Here is a 27,431-nt window from a genome sequence, read left to right as displayed (position 1 = left end):
TCGTTCTTGGTATGTGATTTTTTGTTTAATTTATTTTTTGTCAATATAAATACACGATCTGACAAGTTGAGCAACAGTCTGCTATAAGTTGCCGGTGACGCTATAATGTACAGGAAATTGTCGTCATTGACTGACCACAGGAGGATAAAGGATGACCGAATTTCTAGTAGGTGTGACGAATGGCAGCTCTAAATGTATAAAATTTTGGTGCAGTCGAGATGAGTAGGAAAAACAATGGCCGGCCGGTGTGACCGAGCGGTTCTGGACGCTTCGGTCTAGAACCGCGCGACCGCTACGGTCGCAGGTTCGAATCCTGCCTTGGGCATGGATGTGTGTCCTTAGCTTAGTTTGGTTTAAGTAGTTCTAAGTTCTAGGGGACTGATGACCTAAGATGTTAAGTCCCGTAGTGCTCAGAGCCATTTTGAAAAACAATCGTGCAATTTTCGAGTACAGTGAAAGTAGTGTTCTTCTTGACACAGTCACCTTGAGTAAATATCAAGACGCTTCGATGCAGAGCGACACGAAACGGAAAGAACACGTAAGATTGGTTGTAGGCAAGCCGAATGACCAAATTCGATTTATTGCTGGAATTCTATGAAAGTGTAGCTCCTCTATAAAGGAGTCTTGTGTCTTGTGCGACCAATTCTTGGATTATAGAAAGACATTGAAGCTATTCAGAGTCGTGCTACTAGATTTGTTACCGAAAGGTTGGATTAACACGACAATATTACAGAAACTCTTCGTAAAGTCAAGTGGGAATCCGTGCAGGGAAATCGACGTTCGTTTCGCGAAACTGTATTGAGAGACTTTAGAAAACTGGCATTTGGACCTGACTCAGAACAATTCTACTGCCATCAACGTGTATCTCGGGTATGAAGCGCTAGGACAACATAAGAGAATACAGGACTCGTACAGGCATATAGATAGTCGTTTTTCCTCTCTCCACTTGCGAGTGCAACAAAAAAGGAACAGATTCAATTAATCACCGTGTCGTGGCTTGTGGAGTGCGTGTGTAGATGAAGAGAGGAAACACCCTGGTGCTTGTCTTAAGCGATTTAGGAAAATCTAAATGTGGGTGGCGGGCGCGCGGATTTGAACCGTTGTCCTCACGAATCCGAGCCCCGCGTCTTAACCACTGCGCCACCCCGCTCTGTCAACAGCAGTTACTGGGTGAAATGCCGCCGGACATAAAGCACTCTCTGTGTCCCGCCCACTTCGCACAGATAATTACAGACGTCGTCAACAGAACGCTCGGACATCGTTGGATCGGCAGTTCGGGGCACGAAATGGCGCGCACGCTCGGCAATCGTAGCGCCTCTGGACTTTTATCTGTGCGGAGAGTTAAAACGAGGGGGCTACGAGGAAACATCGACGACTCCCGAAGACAGGAAATGCCATATAACATGGCCGTATGCTGCGGTAAATACACATGAAATACATCGTAGAGTATTTTTTTCTTTGTAACTGCCTTAAAGCACGCAACGATGCTAAGGGTCAACAGTTTGAGTGCTTTGGTGTGACAGTCAGAATAACAAACACACGCGCCGTACTCGTATTACGCGATTGCTTACGTTTGGTGCAGTAGAGCAGATGTCTTTACAGCTCACGGCGAGACGGTACTTAGTGCCGCTATTATTTTGTTAGTATTTGATCAAGTTCCACAAATGTAATGTCCCTGAAGTACTCCTAAAGGCCCTCTCCAACGAAAGGAAAAAAATATAATTTGATTAAAAAATGATCACATTGTCGACTGTTACTTAAGGAAAAACGCACCTCGATATACGCTCTAAGACAAAAAATAAATAAATAAAAATAAAAACGACCATTAAGAAGGAATTATTCGGATGGGGCGGAAATCGGTAGATGTGATGTATATGTAGCGACGAACAAATTATTGCGATCTCAGAAAGAAGTGGATGGTTTATTCAAGGAAAGAGCTTCACAAATTGAGCAATTCAGTAACGCGTTGGTCCACCTCTGGTCCCTACGCAAGCAGTTATTTCTCTTGACATTGATTGATAGAGTTGTTGGGTGTCCTTCCGAGGGATGTCGTGTCAAATTCTGTCTAACTGGCTCGTTAGATCGTCAAATCCTAATACCGAAATTGTTGGAGAGCGCTGTCCGTAATGCTGCAAACGTAATTGGGGGGAGATATACGGTGCTCTTGCTGGCCGAGGTAGGGTATGGAAAGCACGAAGGCAAGCCAGTAGAAACTTTTCTCGTTTGCGGTCTGACGTTACATTGCTGAAATGTAAACCCAGGATGGCTTCCCATCAGGGGGAAAACAACGGGGCATAGAATATAGACGTGTACCGCTGTGCAGTATGGTTGCCAAGAACGGCGTGTTATGAAAAGAAATGGCGCCGTAGACCATCTTCCTGGTTGCTGGGCGACAGTGAAGTCGGCATGCGGCGCTGCCTCGGGAGTCTCCACACGCGTCGTCGCTGGACAGCGGGGCTCACTTCGAAGCGAGACTCGTCACCAAAGACAGTTCTACTCCAGTCAATGAGATTAAAGACCGAAGACACGTGTGGAGACCCCACGGGCAGTGGCGGCATTCTGACCAGACAGTCAGCCACCACACGGCCCGACAACCAGGAGAGAGCAGGAGCCCTTCGGTTGTCACATGCGACACCCTTAAAGCAGAGCGATACGTGGACGGTTCAACAAGGGAATGCCCAGCCGCACACGGCGAGAGTTTTTACTGCTCGTGTTGGTGCTTGCCAAACCCTACCGTGGCCAGTGAGGTGGTCAAATCTCTCTCCAATTGAGTATTACGGGCAGGGCCCTCGAAGCAGTTGGGGATTTTGGCGATCTAGCGCGCCAGTCGGACAGAACTTGGCACGATTTACTTCAGAAGGAAATCCAAGGACTCTATCGCTCAGTGCCAAGCCGAATGTCTGTACGTGTAAGTTACATCTACCGTTTTCTTGCCATTCTGATAATTCCTTCGTGATGCATCGTTCTTGTTTTTTTTTTTTTTTTTCTTCAGGGCGTATTTCCTCTTTCTGATTATTTTTAGGACGGGGTTTCTTAGTTAAGTGTCGCGAGAATATGGCACAGTACGAATCCTAACTGTCGCTTGCCAAACATGTCGTCCCTTCGCGGAAAGCAAAAAGTGTATGAAATAGCGCAAGAGACTCGAAATGTCTTACAAAACTGTTCTTCGTAGCTGAACTTAAAATGCGCTGACGGGGGACAACGGCACAACCAAGAGGGCTCTGTAACAAGGACGAAATTTGCTCTGTGGCAGCAGATGAAATTATCTGCTCCAATGAAGAAATAACGGAAACATCCGCATGATGCCGCTAGTTATAGGGTGATAACAAGGTTAAGTTGTGCATTGAAACTCTTGGAACGAAAATAATGGACAGAGTCCAGTGGTGCTACGAGTCTACTGTCCTGCCCCTTAAGACAGCCTTCGGTTCCGGTGAAGGCTGTGATACGAACGAAACATTGACACACATAACCGGCGATATACTATTTGCATTTGGTAGTAGTTACAGATGTCATTAACGAATTACACTGAAGCGCCAAAGAAACTGGTATAGCCATACGTATTCAAATACAGAGACATGTAAACAGGCAGAAGACGCAACAAGTGTCTGGCGCAGTTGTTAGATCGGTTACAGCTGCAGGTTATCAAGATTTAAGTGAGTCTGAACGTGGTGTTATAGTAGGCGCACGAGTGATGGGACACAGCAATTCCGAGGTACCGATGAAGTGGCGATTTTCCGTACGACCATTTCACGATTGTACCGTGAATATCAGGAATCCGGTAAAACATCAAATCACCACACACTGCTGCGGCTAGAAAAATGTCCTGCGATAATGGGACCAACGACGACTGAAGTCAATCGTTCAACGCGACACAAGTGTAACCCTTCCGCAAGTTGCTGCAGATTTCAATGCTGGGCCATCAACAAGTGTCAGCTTGCTAACCATTCAGCGAAACATCATCGATATGGGCTTTCGGAGCCGAAGGGCCAATCGTGTACCCTTGATGACTGCACGACACAAAGCTTTACGCCTCGCCTGGGTCCGTCAACACCGACATTGGATTGTTGATGACTGGAAACATATTCCCTGGTCGGACGAGTCTCGTTCAAAATTTTATCGAGCGGACGGATGTGTACCGGTATGGAGACAACCTCATGAACCATGGATCCTGCATGTCAGCAGGGGACTGTTCAATCTGGTGGAGGCTCTGTAATGGTGTGGGGCGTGTGCAGTTGGAGTGATATGGGACCCCTGATACATCTAGGTAAGACTATGGCAGATGACAGGTACGTAAGCATCCTGTCTGATCACCTGCATCCACTCATGTCCATTACGCATCCGACGGACATGGGCAAATCCAGCAATGAAATGCGACAGCCCCACATGTCCAGGATTAGTACACAGTGTCTCCAGGTACACTCTTCTGAGTTTAAACACTTCCACTGGCCATCAGACGCCCCAGGCACGAACATTGTTGAGCATGTGCATCTTCATACACTCCTGGAAATTGAAATAAGAACACCGTGAATTCATTGTCCCAGGAAGGGGAAACTATTGACACATTCCTGGGGTCAGATACATCACATGATCACACTGACAGAACCACAGGCACATAGACACAGGCAACAGAGCATGCACAATGTCGGCACTAGTACAGTGTATATCCACCTTTCGCAGCAATGCAGGCTGCTATTCTCCCATGGAGACGATCGTAGAGATGCTGGATGTAGTCCTGTGGAACGGCTTGCCATGCCATTTCCACCTGGCGCCTCAGTTGGACCAGCGTTCGTGCTGGACGTGCAGACCGCGTGAGACGACGCTTCATCCAGTCCCAAACATGCTCAATGGGGGACAGATCCGGAGATCTTGCTGGCCAGGGTAGTTGACTTACACCTTCTAGAGCACGTTGGGTGGCACGGGATACATGCGGACGTGCATTGTCCTGTTGGAACAGCAAGTTCCCGTGCCGGTCTAGGAATGGTAGAACGATGGGTTCGATGACGGTTTGGATGTACCGTGCACTAATCAGTGTCCCCTCGACGATCACCAGTGGTGTACGGCCAGTGTAGGAGATCGCTCCCCACACCATGATGCCGGGTGTTTGCCCTGTGTGCCTCGGTCGTATGCAGTCCTGATTGTGGCGCTCACCTGCACGGCGCCAAACACGCATACGACCATCATTGGCACCAAGGCAGAAGCGACTCTCATCGCCTGTCGCGACACCACTGGAGGCGGGCTGCACGATGTTGGGGCGTGAGCGGAAGATGGCCTAACGGTGTGCGGTACCGTAGCCCAGCTTCATGGAGACGGTTGCGAATGGTCCTCGCCGATACCCCAGGAGCAACAGTGTCCCTAATTTGCTGGGAAGTGGCGGTGCGGTCCCCTACGGCACTGCGTAGGATCCTACGGTCTTGGCGTGCATCCGTGCGTCGCTGCGGTCCGGTCCCAGGTCGACGGGCACGTGCACCTTCCGCCGACCACTGGCGACAACATCGATGTACTGTGGAGACCTCACGCCCCACGTGTTGAGCAATTCGGCGGTACGTCCACCCGGCCTCCCGCATGCCCACTATACGCCCTCGCTCAAAGTCCGTCAACTGCACATACGGTTCACGTCCACGCTGTCGCGGCATGCTACCAGTGTTAAAGACTGCGATGGAGCTCCGTATGCCACGGCAAACTGGCTGACACTGACGGCGGCGGTGCACAAATGCTGCGCAGCTAGCGCCATTCGACGGCCAACACCGCGGTTCCTGGTGTGTCCGCTGTGCCGTGCGTGTGATCATTGCTTGTACAGCCCTCTCGCAGTGTCCGGAGCAAGTATGGTGGGTCTGACACACCGGTGTCAATGTGTTCTTTTTTCCATTTCCAGGAGTGTATGTTGCGTAAGTAATATGTAAAACTAAATGTAGCTGCCTGAGAGAGTTTCCGTTCAGATACTGTGGAATTAAAAATCGCTAATAAACGATTCTTGCGAGGATATTGCTGCAGACTTGTCGGGGAAGTGCGCAAACCTTGTCAATTATTGAGAACTCTGTAAACCCACAAGGAGAACAGTATGTGAATGGGCCCTTTGACGCTGCACTGCGCTTGGAAACGAAATCGTCCGGCTTATCTACGCCTGTGCGACGATACGACGTGTCGCTGCGTGGACCACGCAACCTGAATCACAGAGCTGATAGTCCCACGTGGAGGAGATAACATGTATCTGTTCGCTGATGTAGCGAAGCACGATGCCGCGGACTTGGTGGCCTGGCTCCGTCTTGTCGAAGCAAGGAAGCAAGGTCAGTGGCGCACGTCCCGTCCGCGACGAGGTCATTAGGTACAGGGCAGAAACTCCAACTGGTAAAGGATGGCGCAGAAAGCGAACGCATCCTTCGCAAACGGACCATCTTGACATTTCCTCTAAGCATGGAGGCTCTAAATCCTGCCGGTCTCCCGGGGTACGAGCCCAGAGTCCTAACACAACGAGGTCTCAAGTCACCGCCGCTCTATTGTAAAGCAGCCGTCGCGTCTTCGAGCTCCATACCTCCACTACCGGTCAAAAGTTTTCGATCGCCCACGATAAAAACTATATGCTTTATTTCAAAGAACAAACACATCGTAGAAACTAAATAGATCACCAAAGTAAATATTTTCTCTGTCTATCATTAAGTACATTTCATAAAATTTCATACGATGATTTGTATTCTGGGCAGATAAACCTGCAGATGCGTCTATACGGACGTGAAACCGATAGTTGCGAATAAATGACCTTCATACAGCTATGCGCCTTTTATAAACAGCTCGCCATTCTAGATTTTTCTAATTGTTTTAATTTTATGATAATTTGAATGGTTATTGACAGTTCAGTGTTTTTTATTGTTATTGGCAATGACTCTGAGCTGTGGTTGCCGTCCCCAGAAAGTTGTTTGTAGGTTCAGTACGATATGATTTATATTTTAGCCTCTTCAAAGTACTCACTGTTTGCCCTCAGAACAGCTGCACAAACTCTTGGAATTCTGGAGGTAGGAATTTGTATTGTTTCTACAGACACTGAAATACAGCACGCCTGTACATTATTCTGCATTGTAGTAGATGACCTCAGTTTTCTGACTTCTCTGCCAAGTTCATATCATAAGAGTTCAGTGGGATTTAAATGAGGTAACTGACTTGCCCAAATCATATTCTTCAGTTCCCTACGTTTCTCTTTTCTATTGCCATACCCTCTGCACCATTTAGAAGCATGTTTGGGGTCACTGTCCTGCTGCAGAACATACCCACGACTACGAAACCTATTGCCAGATAGAACTGCATTGTTAAGTATTTCGTGATATCCTTCCTTCTTTACTGTTCCATTAATTCTCTCTAGATCACCGACTTTATTACTCGCAAAACATGCCCATACAGTGACCGACCCTCCACCATGCTTCACCGTTGGCATAACAATGACTCTTCATACGTTCTCCACCAAGTCGACAGACCAGCATTCGACGATGGCTCCCAAATACTTCAAACTTAGATTCGTGCGTGAATAACACCTTAGAGCATTGCTGCACGGCCCATTTTTTATGTCGCTGAGCCCATTGCAATCGTTTCACCTTATAGTGTTCGCGTAATAAAGACTTTTTGGCCACGATGCATCCCTTTAAACCATGTTGACGGAGATGACGTTGCACTGTTGAGATTGCTCCTGCTTGCTCGCTCACAATTTACTTCCCGCGAGTTTTAGGCGCAGTACCAGTCCTGTGACGTTTACTCTGTACACACATGAACTGATGTTCCCTCTATGATGTTAGTCGTACTCTTCTCGATCACGAAACACTTGTCCTGCCACCAGTTTGTTGGAACCGCTGCAGCGTGTGCAACACTGGAGGTAGGACTAGGCCAGTTTTTGTTGCTATTGTCTTACTACAGTAGCCTTCCAGACACTCAGCAAGTTTTTCAGTGCTGTTTCGTCTAAAACTGACATGGTGAGACCGTGGCTGTGGGTTGATTCTTACAAAGGAGAAGACAGCAATACTGCTATTTATTTGAGTAAATAGCGCCGTAACGTGTTTCGAACTGACAAGTTCATCATCAGACGGCTGTTCACAAGATGACCTGTACATAATTGTCAGTTTTCGATTTTTATTCTCCCACTGTAGCGAAAAAATCGAAACCTGATGATTATTTAAAGTTCATCTAGTGAACAGCCGTCTGATTATGAACTTGTCAGTTCGAAACGCGTTACGGCGCTATTTACTTAAATAAATAGCATAATTAATAGTGGCTGGTTGCTATCTTCGTCTTTGTAAGAATCAACCTACATTAAGTTTTTCAGTTCCAGTTTCCTGCTTCGTCCCATTAGGAGCTAACATGATATGAATCTTACCAGGTATAATAAGACACTGCTAGACGCATACGATGTTCTGTAAACTAATGCCAACTGATTGGTACACAAAGAGCAGAAGAAACGAGGTCTGTTGGAATGGAATAGCCTTAGGTAAAGGCACGTTGTTGTTGCGGATACTCATCAGCTGCCCTCTAGGTGAACAACAAGTCCAACACACAACAGAGGCACTTAATTGGTACCTTTTTATACTTGTTTTATTATCATGCTGAGGAATAATAGGGTATTCAAAACGAAATGCCTGTTTTAACCACATATCCATCGTTGTAATAGGTGATCGAAAACTTTTGACTGTCAGTTTGATCCTCAACGCAAGTAAATTTAATGTAAAACGCGTCAGTAGGTGAACAGGTCGGATAACGTTGGAATACGCTGTCGACGACCAGTCAGACGAACCAGCACAGAGTAGTTGGCTTACAAAACGGTCGTCAGACCTATTTTTGTACAAATTTTGACGGTTTGGCACGTTTGCTAAGTTAGTTTACTGGAGGAGACGCATAACAATTTAAGTAGAGCCGCTAGCTTCGCCGTGGGTTTGTTTATTCAGCGTCAGAATGTCGCAGAAATACTAAGGTATGTGCAACGGGAGCCGCTACAGGGAAGAGGTTCGGCATAACAGAGAGCGTTGCTCACGCCCCAACCCCCAGGACGAGTGAAGACACATACCACGTCGTCCAACAAACATACCGAGCGAAGTGGCGAAACGGTTAGCACACTGGAATCGCATTCGGGAGGACGACGGCTCAAAGCCGCGTCGTGCCATCCTGATTTAGGTTTTCCGTGGTTTCCCTAAATCGCTTCAGGCAAATGCCGGGATGGTTCGTTTGGAAGGGTACGGCCGACTTCCTGCCTTCCACCTTCGCTTATCCCATGGGGCCTATGCCCTGGCTGTTTGATCCCCACCCCCAAATCAATAATAAACTAAACTCCGCCCCAACAGGCCATGAAGGCGCAACGGTACCGACCGGCCGCCCTGTCATCCTCAGCCCACATGCGTCATCGGATGCGGATATGGAGGGGCACGTGGTCAGCACACCGCTCTCCCGGCCGTATGTCAGTTTACGAGACCGGAGCCGCTACTTCTCAGTCGAGTAGCTCCTCAGTTTGCCTCACAAGGGCTGAGTACACCCCGCTTGCCAACAGCGCTCGCCAAACAGGATGGTCAGCTATCCAAGTGCCAGCCCAGCCCGACAGCGCTTAACTTTGGCGGACTGACGGGAACCGGTGTTACCGCTGCGGCAAGGCCGTTGGCTCTTCCGTATCAACCAGCATGCATTTTGCGAAATGAACGTGACACTAAAAATCAGGGAAAGTCGTGTGCATACAGAGGTTTGACCATATCACTTCCTGGCGTATACAATTGATGAATGGAATAACAAGGGGCGAAACGATTCTAGTACACAACACAGTGCTACGGAGCGAGGAAAGGCCGCTCCAAATACACTGACTGACAAGAAAAGTGGAACGCCCAGAAGACATAGTCGCATGTCAGTATATGTTCTATATGTAATCAAGATCGGCGGCTCTGTAACTGAATAAAGTTGCAGTTCTGTGTGACAGACAGAACGGCCACCAGGGTTCATTAGTGTTACTCGTGTTTAGTGTTGTTACCAGGTCTGGTAAAGTGACAGCGTCAGGTGCTGAGCGGTCAGTGCGAGAAGGCGGAGATGCTGCTTTACCTGTTCCATTGGAGCTGCCTCATTAGCACCTCACGGAATTTACGGGCCTCCATTCGGAGCTGGTCGAATCGTGCAATATCCAGATTTGTGAGACGTTCCTATGTGACAGTGGTCCAATGTTGGACTGCATGGGGACTTGAGGTCGGCCATTCTGGTCGTCAAGTTTCTGGTCTGACCACCACAACAGAGGATAGTCGTACTGTGGACTGAGCTCATCGCCAACACCTTCACACGTGCGCCTGCCATCAGAGAACGAGAAATGGACTCCGTGCAACACTCTGGTAATCCCACATCATTGCTCGAAGGGTAGCAGCCGGACCAGGGAATTGCTGTCCCACGTGTAGCTTACCTTTAGCTGCGTTTGGAGTGATCACGTGACCGGAAAGCGCGGACTGCTAAAGGAAGGCGTCGCAGCGCGGTCAGCGCTGAATCACGTTTTGCACTGCCTCAGGGGACCATCACCGACGAGAACATCGGCGACCTGGGAAGTGGTCCCATTCTTACAGTGTTTTGGGGAGGCACCGTACCCAACAGAGCAAATAGTCCTACTCATGGAAAAGCCACGCGTAACACTATTATGCGGGGAATTGTGCATCTAGTATAATGTTACCCCTTTCACAGGATTTGACCTTGACGTATGACTAATGGATATGGAAATCAGACTGTTAGTCCCTTTTCCTAAGAGTTTTCTAGCTGTTAGAACGAAACGCAGTAAAAATGGAGTAATACTGAATATAGACTAGGACCTTTCTGTACCAAGTTCATTACGTGGTTTGTCTAATGGACTTACGGTCGACCGTCTAACTAGGCAAAGAAATTGTTAGGTTTCCGAAAAAGCAGAAGAAGTAAATTTGGCCTACTTTCCTACTGTTCTCTAGCATAGCTGACAAATGAATATGACTTTGACGATACAGTTCTGAGAAGCACAAGAGAATTATTTAACTACTATACCCACATAAAGTCCGTGAACACTTTCAATTATTTATTGCACAAGATCCAAACATTGTACAGATATCATACATACATCATTTTGAAGAGAAACCCTGAACGCTTTTTTTTTTTTTTTTTCATGAATACCGCTACAGCGTAGTATGGTAATTTGCCGATAGTCAGCGCTAGTTGCAAACATGGCGAGTTGAGGTACGGAGCCGGCCATTGTGGCCGAGCGGTTCTAGGCGCTTCAGTCCGGAACCACGCGGCTGCTACCGTCGCAGGTTTGAGTCCTGCCTCGGGCATGGATGTCTGTGATGTCCTTAGGTTAGTTAGGTTTAAGTAGTTGTAAGTCTAGGGGACTGATGACCTCAGATGTTTAAGTCCCATAGCGCTTGGAGCCATTTTTTGATATAGTCGACGCACAAACAATGGGGCACAGCATCTCCGACGTAACGATGATTTTCGCGTACGACCATTTCAAGTCTGTACCGCGAATATCAGGAATGCAGTAAAACATCAAATCTCCGACATCGCTGCGGCCGGAAACAGATCCTGCAAGAACGACACCAGCGATGACCGAAGAGAATCGTTAAACGTGACACAAGTGCAACCCTTCCGCAAATTGCAGCAGATTTCAATGTTGGGCCATCAATAAGTGTCAGCGTGCGAACCATTCAACGAAACATCATCAGTATGGGCTTTCGGAGCCGAAGGCCCACTCGTGTAACCTTGATGACTGCACGACACAAACCTTTACGTCTCGCGTGGGCCCGTCAACACCGACATTGGACTGTTGATGACTGGAAACATGTTGCCTGATCGGACGAGTCTCGTTTCAAATTTATCGAGCGAATGGACGTGTACGGCTGTGGAGACAACTTAATGAATCCGTGGATCCTGCATGTCAGCAGGGGACTGTTCAAACTGGTCGAGGCTCTGTAATAGTGAGGGGCGTGTGCGGCTGGAGCGATATGGGACCGCTGATACCTCCAGATACGACTCTGACAGGTGGCACGTACGTAAGCATCCTGTCTGATCACCTGCAACCATTCATGTCCATTGTGTAGACTTGGGCAATTCCAGCAGCACAATGTGACACCCCACACGTCCAGAACTGCTACAGAGTGGCTGCAGGAACACGCTTCTGAGTTTAAACACTTCCGCTCGCTGATAAAAATTATTGAACATATCTGGGATGCCTTGCAACGTGCTGTTCAGAAGAGATCTCCGCGTCCTCGCACTCTTACGGATGTATGGACAGCCATGCAGAATTCTGGCGTCAATTCCCTCCAGCACTACTTCAGACATTAGTCGAGTCCAAGCCACGTCGTGCTGCGCCATTTCTGCACGATATTAGGCAGGTGTACCAGTTTCTTTGGCTCTTCATTGTATTTGCATATGAGATTGACCGTGGGACAAATGTATTAACAGTTATTCAAATTACTTCTGAAATAATAAACAATATATTTACTTTTCGCCATCTGTCTCGTTTTCATTTGAATGCCCCTTATATATTTGCTAGGAAAGAAGTTAATTCAGTGGCATATTCAATGTGAAATCTAACAGACGGAACATTCCGTAAAAATTAACTGATATCTTCTGGATTTGGTAGCTTTAAGTAGCCTCGATCATTTGTCAATGCTGGGGAACTGGGGATGTTAATGTCGAGCTCACTCCTCTGTGAGTCTGCGCGGCGGTAAAATATTGCCACAGCAGCATCCTCATACGTAAATATACAATATTTTTAAATACCTAATTTAAAATTTATGATTTTGTCTGCTGCCTAGAGTTTCGACACCTGTCGGATCCACGGGAGACTGGATGGAAAGCTTTGACCAGGTCATTAACTCCATGTATTACCGGAGCTTCCTAGGATCTTCGGATATATCCTTCGCCAGCAATTGACTGCATAAATTATTGGTGACTCCATGTATGGCCCTAGTTAGAGGTGCACGAGTTGCCATTAACGTTCCTCTGTCAGAATGCACGCAATCTCTCTTGTAGCGAGAGTGTAGTAGATGTGTTTCGCAACATTCCTCGATTGGTACCTGTTCCTGAAGAAATGGGAACAATAACATTCGCAGGTGCCAACAGCCTCCTTCGGCCTGGTTGATGGAGAAATGGTGAACACTCGACGACTACGGAAATACTGATTACTGTAGGCTAATGAGTAGGTCGTCTTACTGCGTAGGAAAGTGCATTCGTGGAAAATGTAATCCTACGGAAGCAAAAAGGGAATGTAGGGCGGTGTGCCGTCGCTTGGGACGTGTTGCACGCCGTCGCCTTGGAGGACAGCCGCTAATTTGCCAAGGCCGGGCGTTTCATCACTTCCGGCTAAAAATGGCGCGTGTCGCGTGTCTCAGGTAGCGCGAATGTCTTCAAACCCAGACGGTGAAGATCATTTTTCCTTCACTCATAATTTTCGTAAACTGCAATGAACGGAGCATGGGTAGAAGAATTGCTCACTTCCTCCCTTGAAGGCACAATTAATCATAACTCGTACGGTCTTTGTAGTGACGGAACGAAGGAAAAAAGGAAGGTCTTATCGGGGTTCTCGATTAACAAATGTTTCTCGGTAACAGGGGTAAAATTGTGAGGGACAGCTGGCGACCTTATAAAGTACAGACTTCGAACCATCAGCAGATGAGCTCAAGGTCGATAGGGTTTCTACACAGCTGTGACGCGATTTCCCACCTCCCCAATTTCTCCTAGTGAAAAGCATCCTGGCGCATAATATCGATTCGAATATTGTCTGTTTTTCACCCGTTTTGGTACTTCATCTTAAGTGTATTTGAGCGCAAGCCACAATCTCGCTTGCCTCTGGCACACTTCCGCAGTTTAACATTGACCTGTGTTACGACCGATTGTTCGCCTTGCTGATTGATCATAAAAAACTTTACCACTTTCCTTAATAGTGTCTCTAAACTGCATATCCACACTTGCTATCTCGGAATAATGGATTGTAAATCTGTTATAGTCTCAAAAAAATCATATGTAACAGAGTCATTTCCGGAAACTCTGTTGAGTTATAGGTATCATTTTACACATATCCAGCATACAGTAAGGCGCTGGCTACATAGTATATACATAAAACAACAATAAAAATATTTCAGTAAAATTATTCGAAACAGAATATTAATTCAGAATGTGTTTTCTTGAGATTGTAAAGTAGTGCTAGAACGGATCAATTGACAGACGTGGTGTGAGGTATCAAGGAATCGCCGGTTTGGTAACCGGGCGGGAGGCTAAAAATTGTAGAGGGAGACCAAATCATGAGTACAGTTTGTAGTGAAGAGTTTATTACAAATCTGTCACAGTTGCAGTACACATTTTTTGGTGACTGGCTTCGAACCTTCGAACCGCCTGGTTCATTCTCAAGCCGGACCCACTAAGGCTGCACTGAAGGAGCCCGGGGTTTTAACGACACCCGCCTAAAACTGCCAACACGTGCGTCACACCGTGATGTTAATGTCGAGCTCGCTGCTCTGCGAGTCTGTCACAGTATACGTGTGCCCACTGTACAAGCCACAATCAAACAGCAGCTACGGTCAGGTACTTTCAGTGCAGTCTCAGTGTGTCAGGCTTGAGAATGAATCAGTCAGTTTGTAACTAGTCCATAAAATACATTCACTGCATCTGTGACAGATTTGTAATAAACTGTTCATGAAGTAAAAGGGTTGCTGGTGCTACAGCAACAAAATGTTGAAATTGCATACAGTTAATAGGTTGTGTAACAGTTGATTTTCATAGCTCACATTTGATTGATATTTTCTGTAGCATTTCATTGTAGTACCCATTATTTTCTGATTGAGGTGGGCCATATGCCACACTGAGTGGAAAGTCTACAGGTGCTGTCCAGTCAAAAGTAAAGCTTGTAGACATCAATTAAAGCCACTTCCTACGCTACTGTCCATATTTTTGCTTTGCAAACATCAGATGAACTACCAAAACTCCTCTTGCATCACTGGGTCCGAGCTGCCATCAGCTACAGCTCCATACTCGGCTGACACCCATCACGGTCTGTGACCCCTGTTTATAACTTCTTAGCAGACTGTAATGTCAGATGCGTCACTTTTCATAATATACTCAATTTTGATATTTTAATGCTCCACACTTGTTCCTCATGCATAAACCCTGTCATAATCCTTCTTATAATAATTTTGAGATCACTCTATCTATTCCAAAACATATTTTAATATTTATTTTTAAATGAATTAATGATCTCTGAGAACAAACAGATAGGCGTGTGATGCCAGTCCGACGAGCGACTTTGACCAGCCTAAGTGGTGAGGCGACCGCTCACAATAACTTCCAATCTCGGTCCGGCACAAATTTCCATACGTCACTTTAGGCAGTACATCTATACCCAACACAGTTAACCTGGATTTCAGGAGTAAATTTCGCATATTTTTTGACAGGACTACTTTTCTTCTCACACCCTTCAGGGCCAGGGACGACTTCATTCGACTGCTGCTAAGAAGTTTCTCCCCACAGAGACTGCGTCTCATGTTGAGTTTTTTACGGAAGTATTCCTGTGCCGAGCTTCCAGAACGGCCCAGACGCTTCGTCCTTGCCTCACTGTGTTTCCACGCCATCGCCCCGTCTGGATGACTTGCTGCACCCACCATCACGACAGTGGTCGATTGTGGCTGCCACTCACGGACTCGTGACTCGCAAATGAGCATGGTCAGTGAAATAGCGTATCACTACCGCGTCCCTAGTAAGCAGGTTCCAGACGGTGTAGATTACAGTAGTTACACATAGATCAAGAGACTTACACAGTGCAGAACACCATGCAGAGCTGCATCAAAGCAATCTTTAGCCTGAAGACCGCAACAGCAACACTTCTTATAAAATGAGCTGACTTAGTTCATTTAACGGAAAGTGTATTTGATGTACAGGGTGTTACAAAAAGGTACGGCCAAACTTTCAGGAAACATTCCTCACACACAAATGAAGAAAAGATGTTATGTGGACATGTGTCTGCAAACGCTTAATTTCCATGTTAGAGCTCATTTTAGTTTCGTCAGTATGTACTCTACTTCCTCGATTCACCGCCAGTTGGCCCAGTTGAGGGAAGGTAATGTTGACTTCGGTGCTTGTGTTGACATGCGACTCATTGCTCTACAGTACTAGCATCAAGCACATCAGTACGTAGCATCAACAGGTTAGTGTTCATCACGAACGTGGTTTTGCAGTCAGTGCAATGTTTACAAATGCGGAGTTGGCAGATGCCCATTTGATGTATGGATTAGCACGGGGCAATGGCTGTGGCGCGGTACGTTTGTATCGAGACAGTTTTCCAGAACGAAGGTGTCCCGACAGGAAGACGTTCGAAGCAATTGATCGGCGTCTTAGGGAGCACGGAACATTCCAGCCTATGACTCGCAACTGGGGAAGACCTAGAACGACAAGGACACCTGCAATGGACGAGGCAATTCTTCGTGCACTTGACGATAACCCTAATGTCAGCGTCAGAGAAGTTGCTGCTGTACAAGGTAACGTCACTGTATGGAGAGTGCTACGGGACAACCAGTTGTTTCCGTACCATGTACAGCGTGTGCAGGCACTATCAGCAGCTGACTGGTATACTTCTGCGAATGGTTCATCCAACAATGTGTCAATCCTCTTTACGGATGAGGCTTCATTCCAACGTGATCAAATTGTAAATTTTCACAATCAACATGTGTGGGTTGACGAGAATCCGCACGCAATTCTGCAATCACGTCATCAACACAGATTTTCTGTGAACGTTTGGGCAGGCATTGTTGGTGATGTCTTGATTGGGCCCTATGTTCTTCCACCTACGCTCAATGGAGCACGTTATCATGATTTCATACGGGATACTCTACCTGTGGTGCTAGAACATGTGCCTTTACAAGTACGACACAACATGTGGTTCATGCACCATGGAGCTCCTGCACATTTCAGTCGAAGTGTTCGTACGCTTCTCAATAACAGATTCGGTGACCGATGGATTGGTAGAGGCGGACCAATTCCACGGCCTCCACGCTCTCCTGACCTCAACCCTCTTGACTTTCATTTATAGGGGCATTTGAAAGCTCTTGTCTACGCAACCCCGGTACCAAATGTAGAGACTCTTCGTGCTCGTATTGTGGACGGCTGTGATACAATACGCCATTCTCCAGGGCTGCATCAGCGCATCAGGGATTCCACGCGACGGAGGGTGGATGGATGTATCCTCGCTAACGGAGGACATTTGGAACATTTCCTGAAACAAAGTGTTTGAAGTCACGCTGGTACGTTCTGTTGCTGTGTGTTTCCATTCCATGTGATTTGAAGAGAAGTAATAAAATGAGCTGTAACATGGCAAGTAAGCGTTTCCGGACACATGTCCACATAACATATTTTCTTTCTTTGTGTTTCCTGAAAGTTTGGCCGTACCTTTTTGTAACACCCTATATATAGGACTGGAGAAGCAGCGAATGACCACTGAAAGACTGTGCCATAGGCGATTCAAAAATCGCACATAGAAATGCTCCATGGAGGATAATCCTCTGAAACTCATTGTGTTAAAAAAAGTTACTGGTTAGAGTAAATTGTGCTTCTAATGGATGTTCATAACAGTGACGGGCAAACCTAACGTGAAATGTTCGCACTTTGAGGTCGGTTAATGTAAAGCGAGAATTCCGTGTTCGTGCGATGCAGCACATACAGGATGAAAAGTATTTAAACCGACAAACGCTGCGAGGTTGTAGGGGACATCAAAACAAATATTTTTCCCTAATGCCTTTTTTTCCTATGAGGATTATTTAAGCCGGGGGAGGCCTTATTACGCTCTTCAGTGGTTAGAGGTCGTATTACGATCTTCAGTTGTTAGAGGGCGTATTACTGTCTTCAGTAGGCAACTGCTGTCCACCCATGTAGTAGTGCATTGTCTCTGTTTACTAATGGAGCGATACACCTGGAGTGAGTACACTGATATGGCTGGTGGGTACTACGTAGCGCACCACAGCGGACGAGCTGCACAGCGGGTTTATCAACAGCAATATCCTAATCGCCGTATTCCGCATCATACGACCTTTGCTGCTGTGTACCAACGTCTGCGTGAGACCGGGCCATTTAGCAGATTACTTGGACAGGGATGCCGTCGCACGGTAAGAACGCTGCTATTTGAGGAAGCTGTCTTGCAGCATGTGGAGCGGGATCCTTTATTCAGCACTTGTGAAATTGCACGTAACGTGGGGACGAATCGGACGAATGTAAGAACAGTCCTTCGAGAGCAGTTGTTACGTCCATTTCACTCACAGCCTGTCCACAACCTGGAACCAGTTGCTTATCCACCCAGAGCACAGTTTTCGCAGTGGTGCCTGGAACAGTGTGAAATGCATCCTAAATTTCCATCCTCTGTGTTGTTTACCGAAGAAACAACGTTCGGGCCTGATGGAGTCTTCAACATGCACAATTCGCATGTTTGGAGTGAGGGTAACCCACACGCCACAGTTACTAGCGCTCATAAAGTGCGGTTGTTCGTTAATGTGTGGGTCGGTGTTGTTGGGGACTGTTTAACTGGGCCGTATCTGCTACCTAGGCCATTAAATAGCAGGAACAATTACAATTTTCTAGCCAGAGCATTACCGTAATTGCTGGAAGACGTCCGGCTCCCTACAAGACATCGCATGTGGTTCCAACATGACGGGACGCCGGCACATTTCAGTCGTCGTGTGCGTCGATTCCTCGACCGACGGTTCCCAGAAACGTGGATTGGCAGAGGTGGTCCTGTATCACGGCCTGATCGATCCCCAGATATGTGACCTCTGGACTTTTTTGTGTGCGGAGAGATGCACTACCTTGTTTACGCAACTCCTGTTGCATCAGAAGAGGATCTGGTTGCACGGATAGTAGCAGCAGCAGCAGGGACAATTCGAGATACTCCTGCCGTGCCCTTCTCAGACAGAACATGATCCGACGGTGTAACCTTTGTTTACGTGTCAATGGAGGCATTTTTGAAAATCTACTGTAAGTGAAATTGGGCTGTGTTAATTTGTTGTCTCTTGGTCATTGAAAAATTAGAAAAGTGTTTGTTGGTTTAATTAATTTGCCGCCAGAGAAATCTTCCTCTACCGGCTTAAATACTCCTCATAGGAAAAAATGGCATTAAGGAAAAACATTTGTTTTGATGTCCCCTACAACCTCCCAGAGTTTGTCGGTTTAAATACTTTTCACCCTGTATACTTGTATCAGGAAATTTACACAAGGTTCTCCAATAAATTTAGACAAATTAGCTCGTATAATTTCAGTTCTTGTTTCGTGCAGTTGGATGTCACTTCTGTTCGTAACCCTCAAAATGGTTAATCGATGCTCTGATTACGGCAGTCGCGATGGAGTACTTCGGTTGCGACGAATTAAACGGTGCTATGATTTGCCTTTCAAAATGGACGGCACTGTCTGAGCGAACATTGTATCCAGTTCGCTTGGTGTATATTAAGAGCTAATATCTACAGTATCAACTCTACTATGAAGCTTTTATTTTTGTAATTCGCGCCATACTTCTTTCGTTGGCGCTGTGCTTTCGAGACGCGCATTTGGCGCAGCAGCCGCCTGCCTGTATTACTACTGGATTCCCAGTCAAACGCTCGCTGGTGCTCCGCCATCTTTTGGTGTTTAATCTCTCTGTTGTTATGGTGGTGTCAGACGATGGTTTCCTGTGAACTCTCTATCCTGTCTTGGCTCCAGCTCTAGAAACTTCAGTGCACTGCCGATTATTCTTAAGAGTTCACTACATTAACAAGAAGCTGGCATTGGTCACCGCTTGACAGTTTCCTTTCTCCTCAAATATGTCAGTACTACAGCATAACAGTCAATGACGTACTGATGCCTCAGTACAGTTTCAGAGAGTGAAGAAACACACATACGATGTCGTTAACATCAAAGCCTGCATATTTCTTCCTTCATTGAACTAGCAGGCGTTGCACTTATCGTAATGGGTGGTTACAAAAATCACACAATATCTGTCATATATATAAAAATTGATATTTATCATTAGATTTTCCCGCTCATGCGTTTTCGGTGTTTGCTACATCCAGTGAAAAATGGTATATATGTTTTTGTGTCTTTTTTTACATCTCCACATAAACCACTGGATCTATTCCAATCAAACTCGTTGTAATGGAAAGAAGTGCTGCAGGGGAGACAATCACCTAGCACCTATAGGGATGATGGTGTAAAGGGTTGGTAATGCTTGACATTTCAGTTGCCCTGCAGTACCCACATGTTGTGCAGGAGGTATCGGACTGTAGTACATGCACAGACCAGTATGGCTGAATAGAGAGATGTGGAGGAGGAGCAGGATAGTGATGTGGAAGGAGGAGGTCGATAAAGAAAGGAAGAGGAGGAGATCGACAGATGGAGGAAGGAGTAAATGGAGAGACAGGGGGTAGAGGTGGACAGAGAGAGAGAGAGAGGAGGGAGGAGGAGCTGGAAAAGGAGAGGGAGGAGGGAGATCTGGGAAGAGAGAAGGCGGAGGATGAGGTGGATAAAGAGAGAGGAGGAGAAGTGTGCAGTATATGTGACGTAACAAATGTCAGTGGAGGTGTGGCTAAAAAGCTAGTCTACCAATATATAAAGCAGCAAGTGTGTGTCTATGTCCAAAATCTCCTCCCAAAGCCCTGGATCGATTTCAACAAAATTTGACACACAAACAGAAAACTTCACAAGTATCAGTACTGTGGGTGTTAGAACTTCCTAACTCCCATAGGAGCGGAGATATAAGCAAAAAAGGTTTTCATCGCTGTCGTGAATACTGCCGTGCATGGCAGGCATGTTTTGTAGGTGTTTTATCTGCACACCTTATTGAACTGTTTTGTAGGACACCCTATACATCAGGGACAAGAAACGGTTTTTCAGCTTCTGATGTGTAGCTGCCTTACACAACAGGAAATGGTATTGGTGTAGTATTAGCTTGCTTCAGACACCTGCTTTGCATGGCATCTTGTATGTCAGGGGCAAAAAATGGTTTCTAAACGCCTCACATGTTGGCTGCCATGCACAAAAGTTATGTTGTGGAAGTAATATCGGCCTGATTTATCACCTGTTTTGCAGGGTCTACATGTACTTATGAACACAGCTGGCAGAAGGTTGAAATGGGCAGGCCGTGAGGGGGGGGGGGGGGGCAGGAGGGCTTCCACAGAGACAGCTGGCAAAGAAGAAGTGGATACAGAGAGGGGCAGGACGGAATGGAAAGAGAGGTCTGGCAGGAGGAGATGGACAGAGGGACAGGCAGAGGAGATGATGGACTGAGAGAGGGAGGAGGAGAAGAACGAAGGGAGAAAGGCAGAGGAGCTGATAGACAGTAAAAGGAAGGGAGATGATGGACAGACAGAGAGGGGGGAAGAGGTAATAGACAGAGAAGGAGGAAGGGGGAGATGGAAAGAAGGAGGGCATGGGGGCATACACAGGGTGAGGGGACAGATGAGATGGACACTGAGAATGGGGATGATGGAGAGGCGTACGAGGTGAGTGAGGGGTGTAGAAAGGTTGCTGGCAGTTGCGGAAGCAAAAGAGTGTGAGGAGGCCGGTGGAAGAAGGAGAGGGTGTGAAGTGAAAGAGGGAGAAGGTGTGAGGCTGCAGGAGAAGTGAGAGGGGGCATGGGCAGGCGGGGTGAACAGAAATAGTTTGCAAAGAAGCAATATTTTTGTCAGCTTGTTTCTAAACCAAATGTGATACCATATGGATGAATACCACAGATAAATTTAACGTCCTCTCTGGAGTCATACAGTGTAAAGCAGCAGAGATTGCGACACATGTATGTGTACTATACGTATGGCATACACACATGTGGCTGAAGCCACTGGTGAAAGGCATTGATTAGACTATTGTTTTGGCAGTACTTAACATTGTCTCATTAAAAATTAATACTTATAACCAAAATTGTATTTTAGAATAAATGCCAGGGTTTTTTGTGACAGTTCATCCGAGCATAGGGGAGACATACAACAATCAACAACAAACATGTTGGACAGCGCTGGTGACCACTACATATTTACCATGTACTATGTATGAACAATAATCATACTTAAAAATGTAATAAAATGAAACCCATCACAGTAATAGAGTCAGATGTTGTTTGAAAGAATAGGAGTAACGTGCACGGAGTATGGACTGAGCAAGATGATCAGCTACACGTTGGATATAATCTGATAAGAAATTCAACAGTTAGGGCAACCATAATCGAGAATAGATAACAAAGTCTGGTATTTATTTTCATTAAATCTAATTTCTTGCTAAAGCCGAGATTGTAAGATTAATGTAAATGATTAACTCCTCATGACTGGGGTTCACATTCATGTAGAAGGGCCGCGCGGGGCAGCCGTGCGGTCTTGGGCGCCTTGCCACGGTTCGCTCGGCTGCCCCCGTCGGAGGTTCGAGTCCTCCCTCTGGCATGGGTGTGTGTGTGTGTTGTCCTTGGCGTAAGTTAGTTTAAGTTAGTGTAAGTAGTGTGTAAGCCTAGGGACTGATGACCTCAGCAGTTTGGTCCCACAGAACTTTTTCATGTACAAGTTTTTAAAGGAAATCACTAGCCATTGGCTGTAGAAACTATTTCGCAATTGCAATTTCGGCTTTAAGACCAGTATCAAGTGGTAATATTGCTCCATAACACGCCAAACGTTAAAATCTTCTGAGACGTATGCGTGTCATCATCCAACTGAGCCTTCTCACTATAAGAATACAACAAGAGTAAATGAGCACAAAGCTCCATACGTTGTAAAATGATAAAAACCACATAAACTATGGTCTGTGTTAACATCCTTGACACAAACAACAATGAACCGAATGTTCTTACACACTATTTACACACAAACAATGAGTGCACACACATCCATGACATTTAACGACGAGGCATTACAGAATTTACATACATGAAATGTTATGCAGTGTGTGTGTGTGTGTGTGTGTGTGTTTGTGTGTGTGTGTGTGTGTGTGTGTGTGTGTGTGTATGCTGTTGACTTGCATATTTTGATTAGATTTGCTGTTATTTTGTAGTTGATTATATGAAATATATTTTGTGAACGTTGTAGAGGGCTTTGGGCCATAGTTCCGATTGGTAATTACTGATTATATACAGTATTTTTTTAGTGTAGAGCATGATACAGTCTCTTCTTTCCTAGTTAATTGGTGCTTTCTAAGGTGATGACAGTCCATTCTATGGATCACCAATAACAATTCCTCTGAAATGACAACACCTTTTACATGTGGAGATACCACTGTAGCACTTGACAAGCATCGTAGAACAATTTAAATATGGCGATACGTTGTGCCGTACACGAAGAGTAGCCGTAAATAATGGAATTAATTAGATTCTTCCAATAGTTGGCAGTAACTCATTCTGCCTATTTGTTTGTGTATTAGCCTGCTTAGTATAATATTTTGGCTAACATGTATTTTCTGTAGTTATAAGCTCAGTCATGTTAGTTTTAGCATCTTTCTCTCTTAGGCCTAACTTGAAATGTAAAACGTTGTTTAGCATATTATTTGGGCGATAGCTTTGGGACAGTTACTCTGGAATTCAAATTTATGTTTTAGAGACCATTTTGACAGATGTGTGAATGTGTGAGTGTGTTTGTGTAAAATAACATTGTGATACTTGAATTAAACTGCATTTTTCGTGTTGTTGACATTGTTTTCCAGACATTTCAGATATGGGAAGAAGATTGTGACACTCGAAAAGTGTCATAGTACAATTTAGATGTGGAATATAATTAATCTGAATATCTGTTGTGCCCCACACTATGTAATTGTACAGTAAGCAAACTAAGAACAGAGGCATAACGCAATACTTGATTTCATTCCTCATTTCCAAGTTTTGCAGAATAGTAGTTGAAGTAAAAGTCATCTTTAGCAACTATGTATTTCTGATTTTTTTAACTGCATTGAATAACCAAACTTTAGTTTTTAACTATTATTGACACTATGTTTTGTGCTCATTCTCATATTCAACGGCGAATGCTACATAGTTTCCAATGACATTTACAGATGCAAGTTGGGAATTTACCGATAAGACTGTGCAGTGTTTGACATAAACAGTTCTTTAGTGAAGAATGAAGACACAGTTGATAATATTTTTTAATATGACGCCATTTATACAGTTGACTTTTTTAAAGTTTCTTTGTTTGTTTGTCTGTGTATGTGAGAGTAATTTTTTGAAGAAACACTTTTCAACAAAAGGCAGAAAAATTCAAATTGTTTGGATACTTAGAGGGTTGGGTTGGGTTGTTTGGCGAAGGAGACCAGACAGCGAGGTCATCGGTCTCATCGGATTAGGGAAGGATGGGGAAGGAAGTCGGCCGTGTCCTTTCGAAGAAACCATCCCGGCATTTGCCTGGAGCGATTTAGGGAAATCACGGAAAACCTAAATCAGGATGGCCGGACACGGGATTGAATCGTCGTCCTCCCGAATGCGAGTCCAGTGTCTAACCACTGCGCCACCTCGCTCGGTGATACTTAGAGCACAGCTAAGTTTGCTGCCCTGGGGACTACATTGTGATTGGTTGTTTCATTTTAAGGGACTGTGAAGTACTGATACGTGACTAAAGGAAAGAGGAGGGAAGGGGAGAGGAGGGGGAAGATGTCGAGGGGCATAGCTTGTCGTGTGCTGGTGATGACACCATTGATGTATCTGATGTCCCCACTGATAGGTGTGATGACATCTGCGATAAGGGGGAGAAGGCCTCGTGGTGATACGAGATTTCATTCCTTCTTGTCCAAAGTGAACTTTAATTGTCCTACATATACGGTTCAGCTGATGATAGGATTGGTGAAGAAATCACCTCAGTATTTGCCTAAACGATTGAGGGAAATCCCAGAGGACATGTCTGGGTTTTCAAATGGAGATTTGAAAATGCAACTCCAATGTCTCAACCAGTGTGTCACATAGTTCAGTCTCCTAGTCGACAGGCCACTGACCTGTAATCTCCCTTCTTCCTCACAAGAAATCTTTAACACTGCTTGTTTTTGTTGCAGGAGGATGAACAGATGGCACTTGGCGTGGGTGGGCAAGGCGATGGCGGCGGCTCTGGTGGTGTGGCTGGTGGTGGCAACGGGCGTGGTGCGCATCGAAGTCCCGCACAGCCCCCTGTCGCTGAGCGCCGTCGCCAACACCACCCCGTCGCGCGTCGTCTTCGCCAACTCTCCCACGCCGGTCGCCGCCGTCAAAGCCGCGCAGGAAACGAAGAACACAGTGCCGCCGAGTGTTCTGTACAGCGCTATGAAGGAAGTCTCCAACGTCCCTTTGGATTTCTGGGCCAAATACTCTGGCAAGTCGCTGCAGCTGAACAAGACGTGCGCCAAGTTTCCCAGTGTTCTCGAATTGAACTTCAACAACCTTTACTGGCAAAGGACTGTCACTAGCAACGGTACCGTGTATCTCTTCAGTGCTTACGTCGATGTTCGTAAACAAAACAAGCAAGCGCCGACCGTTCGGCTTATCGGCATGATCGACAGGATTGAACCTAAAACCAAACTGACCTGTCAGCTCTGGTTCGAAGGGGAGAAGGCTCCCGTTTTCTCTCAAGTCTACGAGTACAAGTACATTTGGAACGCAAAGTGGGGCAACTACAAACAAGGCATCCTCCAGCCGTACCTCATCAGTTGCAAAGTGCCGGATTCTCACAAGTCTAAAGTGCCGTCAGTAGTATCCGTGGTAGAAAATCAGTGCGATACGGCCACGACCAGTCTGCGAATAATCCACGAGAAGCCGGAGAAGAAGAAGGGCTTTGCTGTGTGTGTCAAGGGGCTGGACTTCAAGCACGCAGACATGACCCTCCGCTTGGTCGAGTGGATCGAGTTGCTGGGCATCCTCGGAGCCGACAAGGTGTATCTGTACGAGCTGCAGACGCATCCCAACATAAGCCGCCTGCTGAAGTACTACGAAGGCACGGGACAAGTGGACGTGAAGCCCCTCACGCTGCCTGCTTTCCAGCCCAACGTACACCCGCTGCAGCACATGTACCTCACCAGAAAGCTCGTCCACAAGCGCCAGAATGAGGTCATACCGTACAACGACTGCCTGTACAGAAACATATACAAGTACGACTACATAGCCCTGCTGGACACGGACGAGGTCATCATGCCCGTAAAGGCGCTCGATTGGCACGAACTGATGCGGTCGATCAAGTCCGACGCCACGAAGACCAAGCAGCCGGACTCTTACAACGTGCGGAACGTCTACTTCTTCGACGACGCGAAGCACGCGCACGGCTGGTTCGAAGACATCCCGCCCTACATGCACATGCTGCAGCACGTGTACCGCGCCAAGAACTTCACGAAGGCGGGCCAGTTCGTGAAGTGCTTCCACGACACGGAGCGGGTCCTGGCGCTCCACAACCACTTCCCGTTCCACTGCCTCGGCACCTGCCACTCGTTCTCCGTGCCGACGGAGGCGGCGCAGCTGCAGCACTACAGGAAGGACTGCGTGAACCAGCTGAAGAACATGTGCAACGACTACCGGACTAATGTGCTAACCGACACGACCGTGTGGAAGTACAAAGAGGAGCTGATTGCGAGGACTGCAGCTGTTCTCGACGCTATAGATTACAGAGCGTAGCTGTAGTGGCTGCACTGCGCTCCTTTCCTACAGCCAGTGCTCGGAGGTGGACAACAGAACTACGAGTGGTCCGGCGAACTTACTGTGGCTACGAAAGCGCCTGTGCTATATTTATTCCAAAGAGGAAAAGACTGAGTTTCGCTTCCTAAATAAAGAAAGTGCTAGTTTCGCTACGTTAAAGCGCAAGTGATTGTAGACCAAAGATACTTAATATTCTGAGAAACTTATTTGTGCTGTCCAACGTAAAAGTACATTATGTATGATAGTTTAATGGAGTTTAATGGATCTTCAAGTAAACGAGCTTATATTTTTTTACAAAACTGGGAAAAGTATTTGTGATTTTTTTTAAATTGTTACTTGACAAATATAAGCATAGTTGTCTACACAATGAAAAGATTAAATTGGCAGCAGGCTGCTGCCCTCTATCTGCCTCACTCCTGGGCTGTTCATAACTAACAAATAACGAGAATTTATTATGACGCGTTCCAACAACCCTACCACAACAAAGGTCAAAAATTAATTACGATTGTAGTGTTGCTCACGCTGCTAAATATTGCATTTTCGGGCAACAACAAAGTTACATTATGTGGCAGGTATCATTAGAGCACAGTAAGTAAAGTTATTTCTTGAAATAAGGGATAAACTAGGCACTCATCTTTTCGTGTTTCCCACGCTGGTCTCGTTGTGAACTCGTGGCTCAATCGTCGAAAATCTAGGTAGTGATGACTCCAAGCTCGGATGCAAAGAGGCCTAGGTGTTATTCTGCGATATTCAAAAGTTTTATAGACGTGTTTCATAAACCATTCTTGAAGATTAAACTTTAGCAAGTTAGGACAATGGTGATGTAAAAAAGTAATCACCGAATTTAAGTTACACTTCTTTTTTA

General features: G+C 46.1%; 1 protein-coding gene across 1 annotated transcript in view; it reads left to right on the top strand.

The window, feature by feature from the left end:
• Positions 1-26,876, top strand: part of LOC126253696 (uncharacterized) — a 212,780-nt gene extending 185,904 nt beyond the window's left edge. Inside the window, exon 2 of the mRNA XM_049955223.1 lies at positions 24,964-26,876. Coding sequence (XP_049811180.1) covers positions 24,964-26,545 — 1,582 coding nt within the window. The 3' untranslated portion in view covers positions 26,546-26,876. The remainder of the gene's footprint in view (positions 1-24,963) is intronic.
• Positions 26,877-27,431: the final 555 nt, after the last annotated feature.

The sequence above is a fragment of the Schistocerca nitens genome, chromosome 4 (genome assembly GCF_023898315.1).
Source record: "Schistocerca nitens isolate TAMUIC-IGC-003100 chromosome 4, iqSchNite1.1, whole genome shotgun sequence".
NCBI classification, from domain to species: Eukaryota; Metazoa; Arthropoda; class Insecta; order Orthoptera; family Acrididae; genus Schistocerca; species Schistocerca nitens.
The sequence above is the reverse complement of the archived record's forward strand: the minus strand, read 5'-3'. Positions and strand labels throughout refer to the sequence as shown.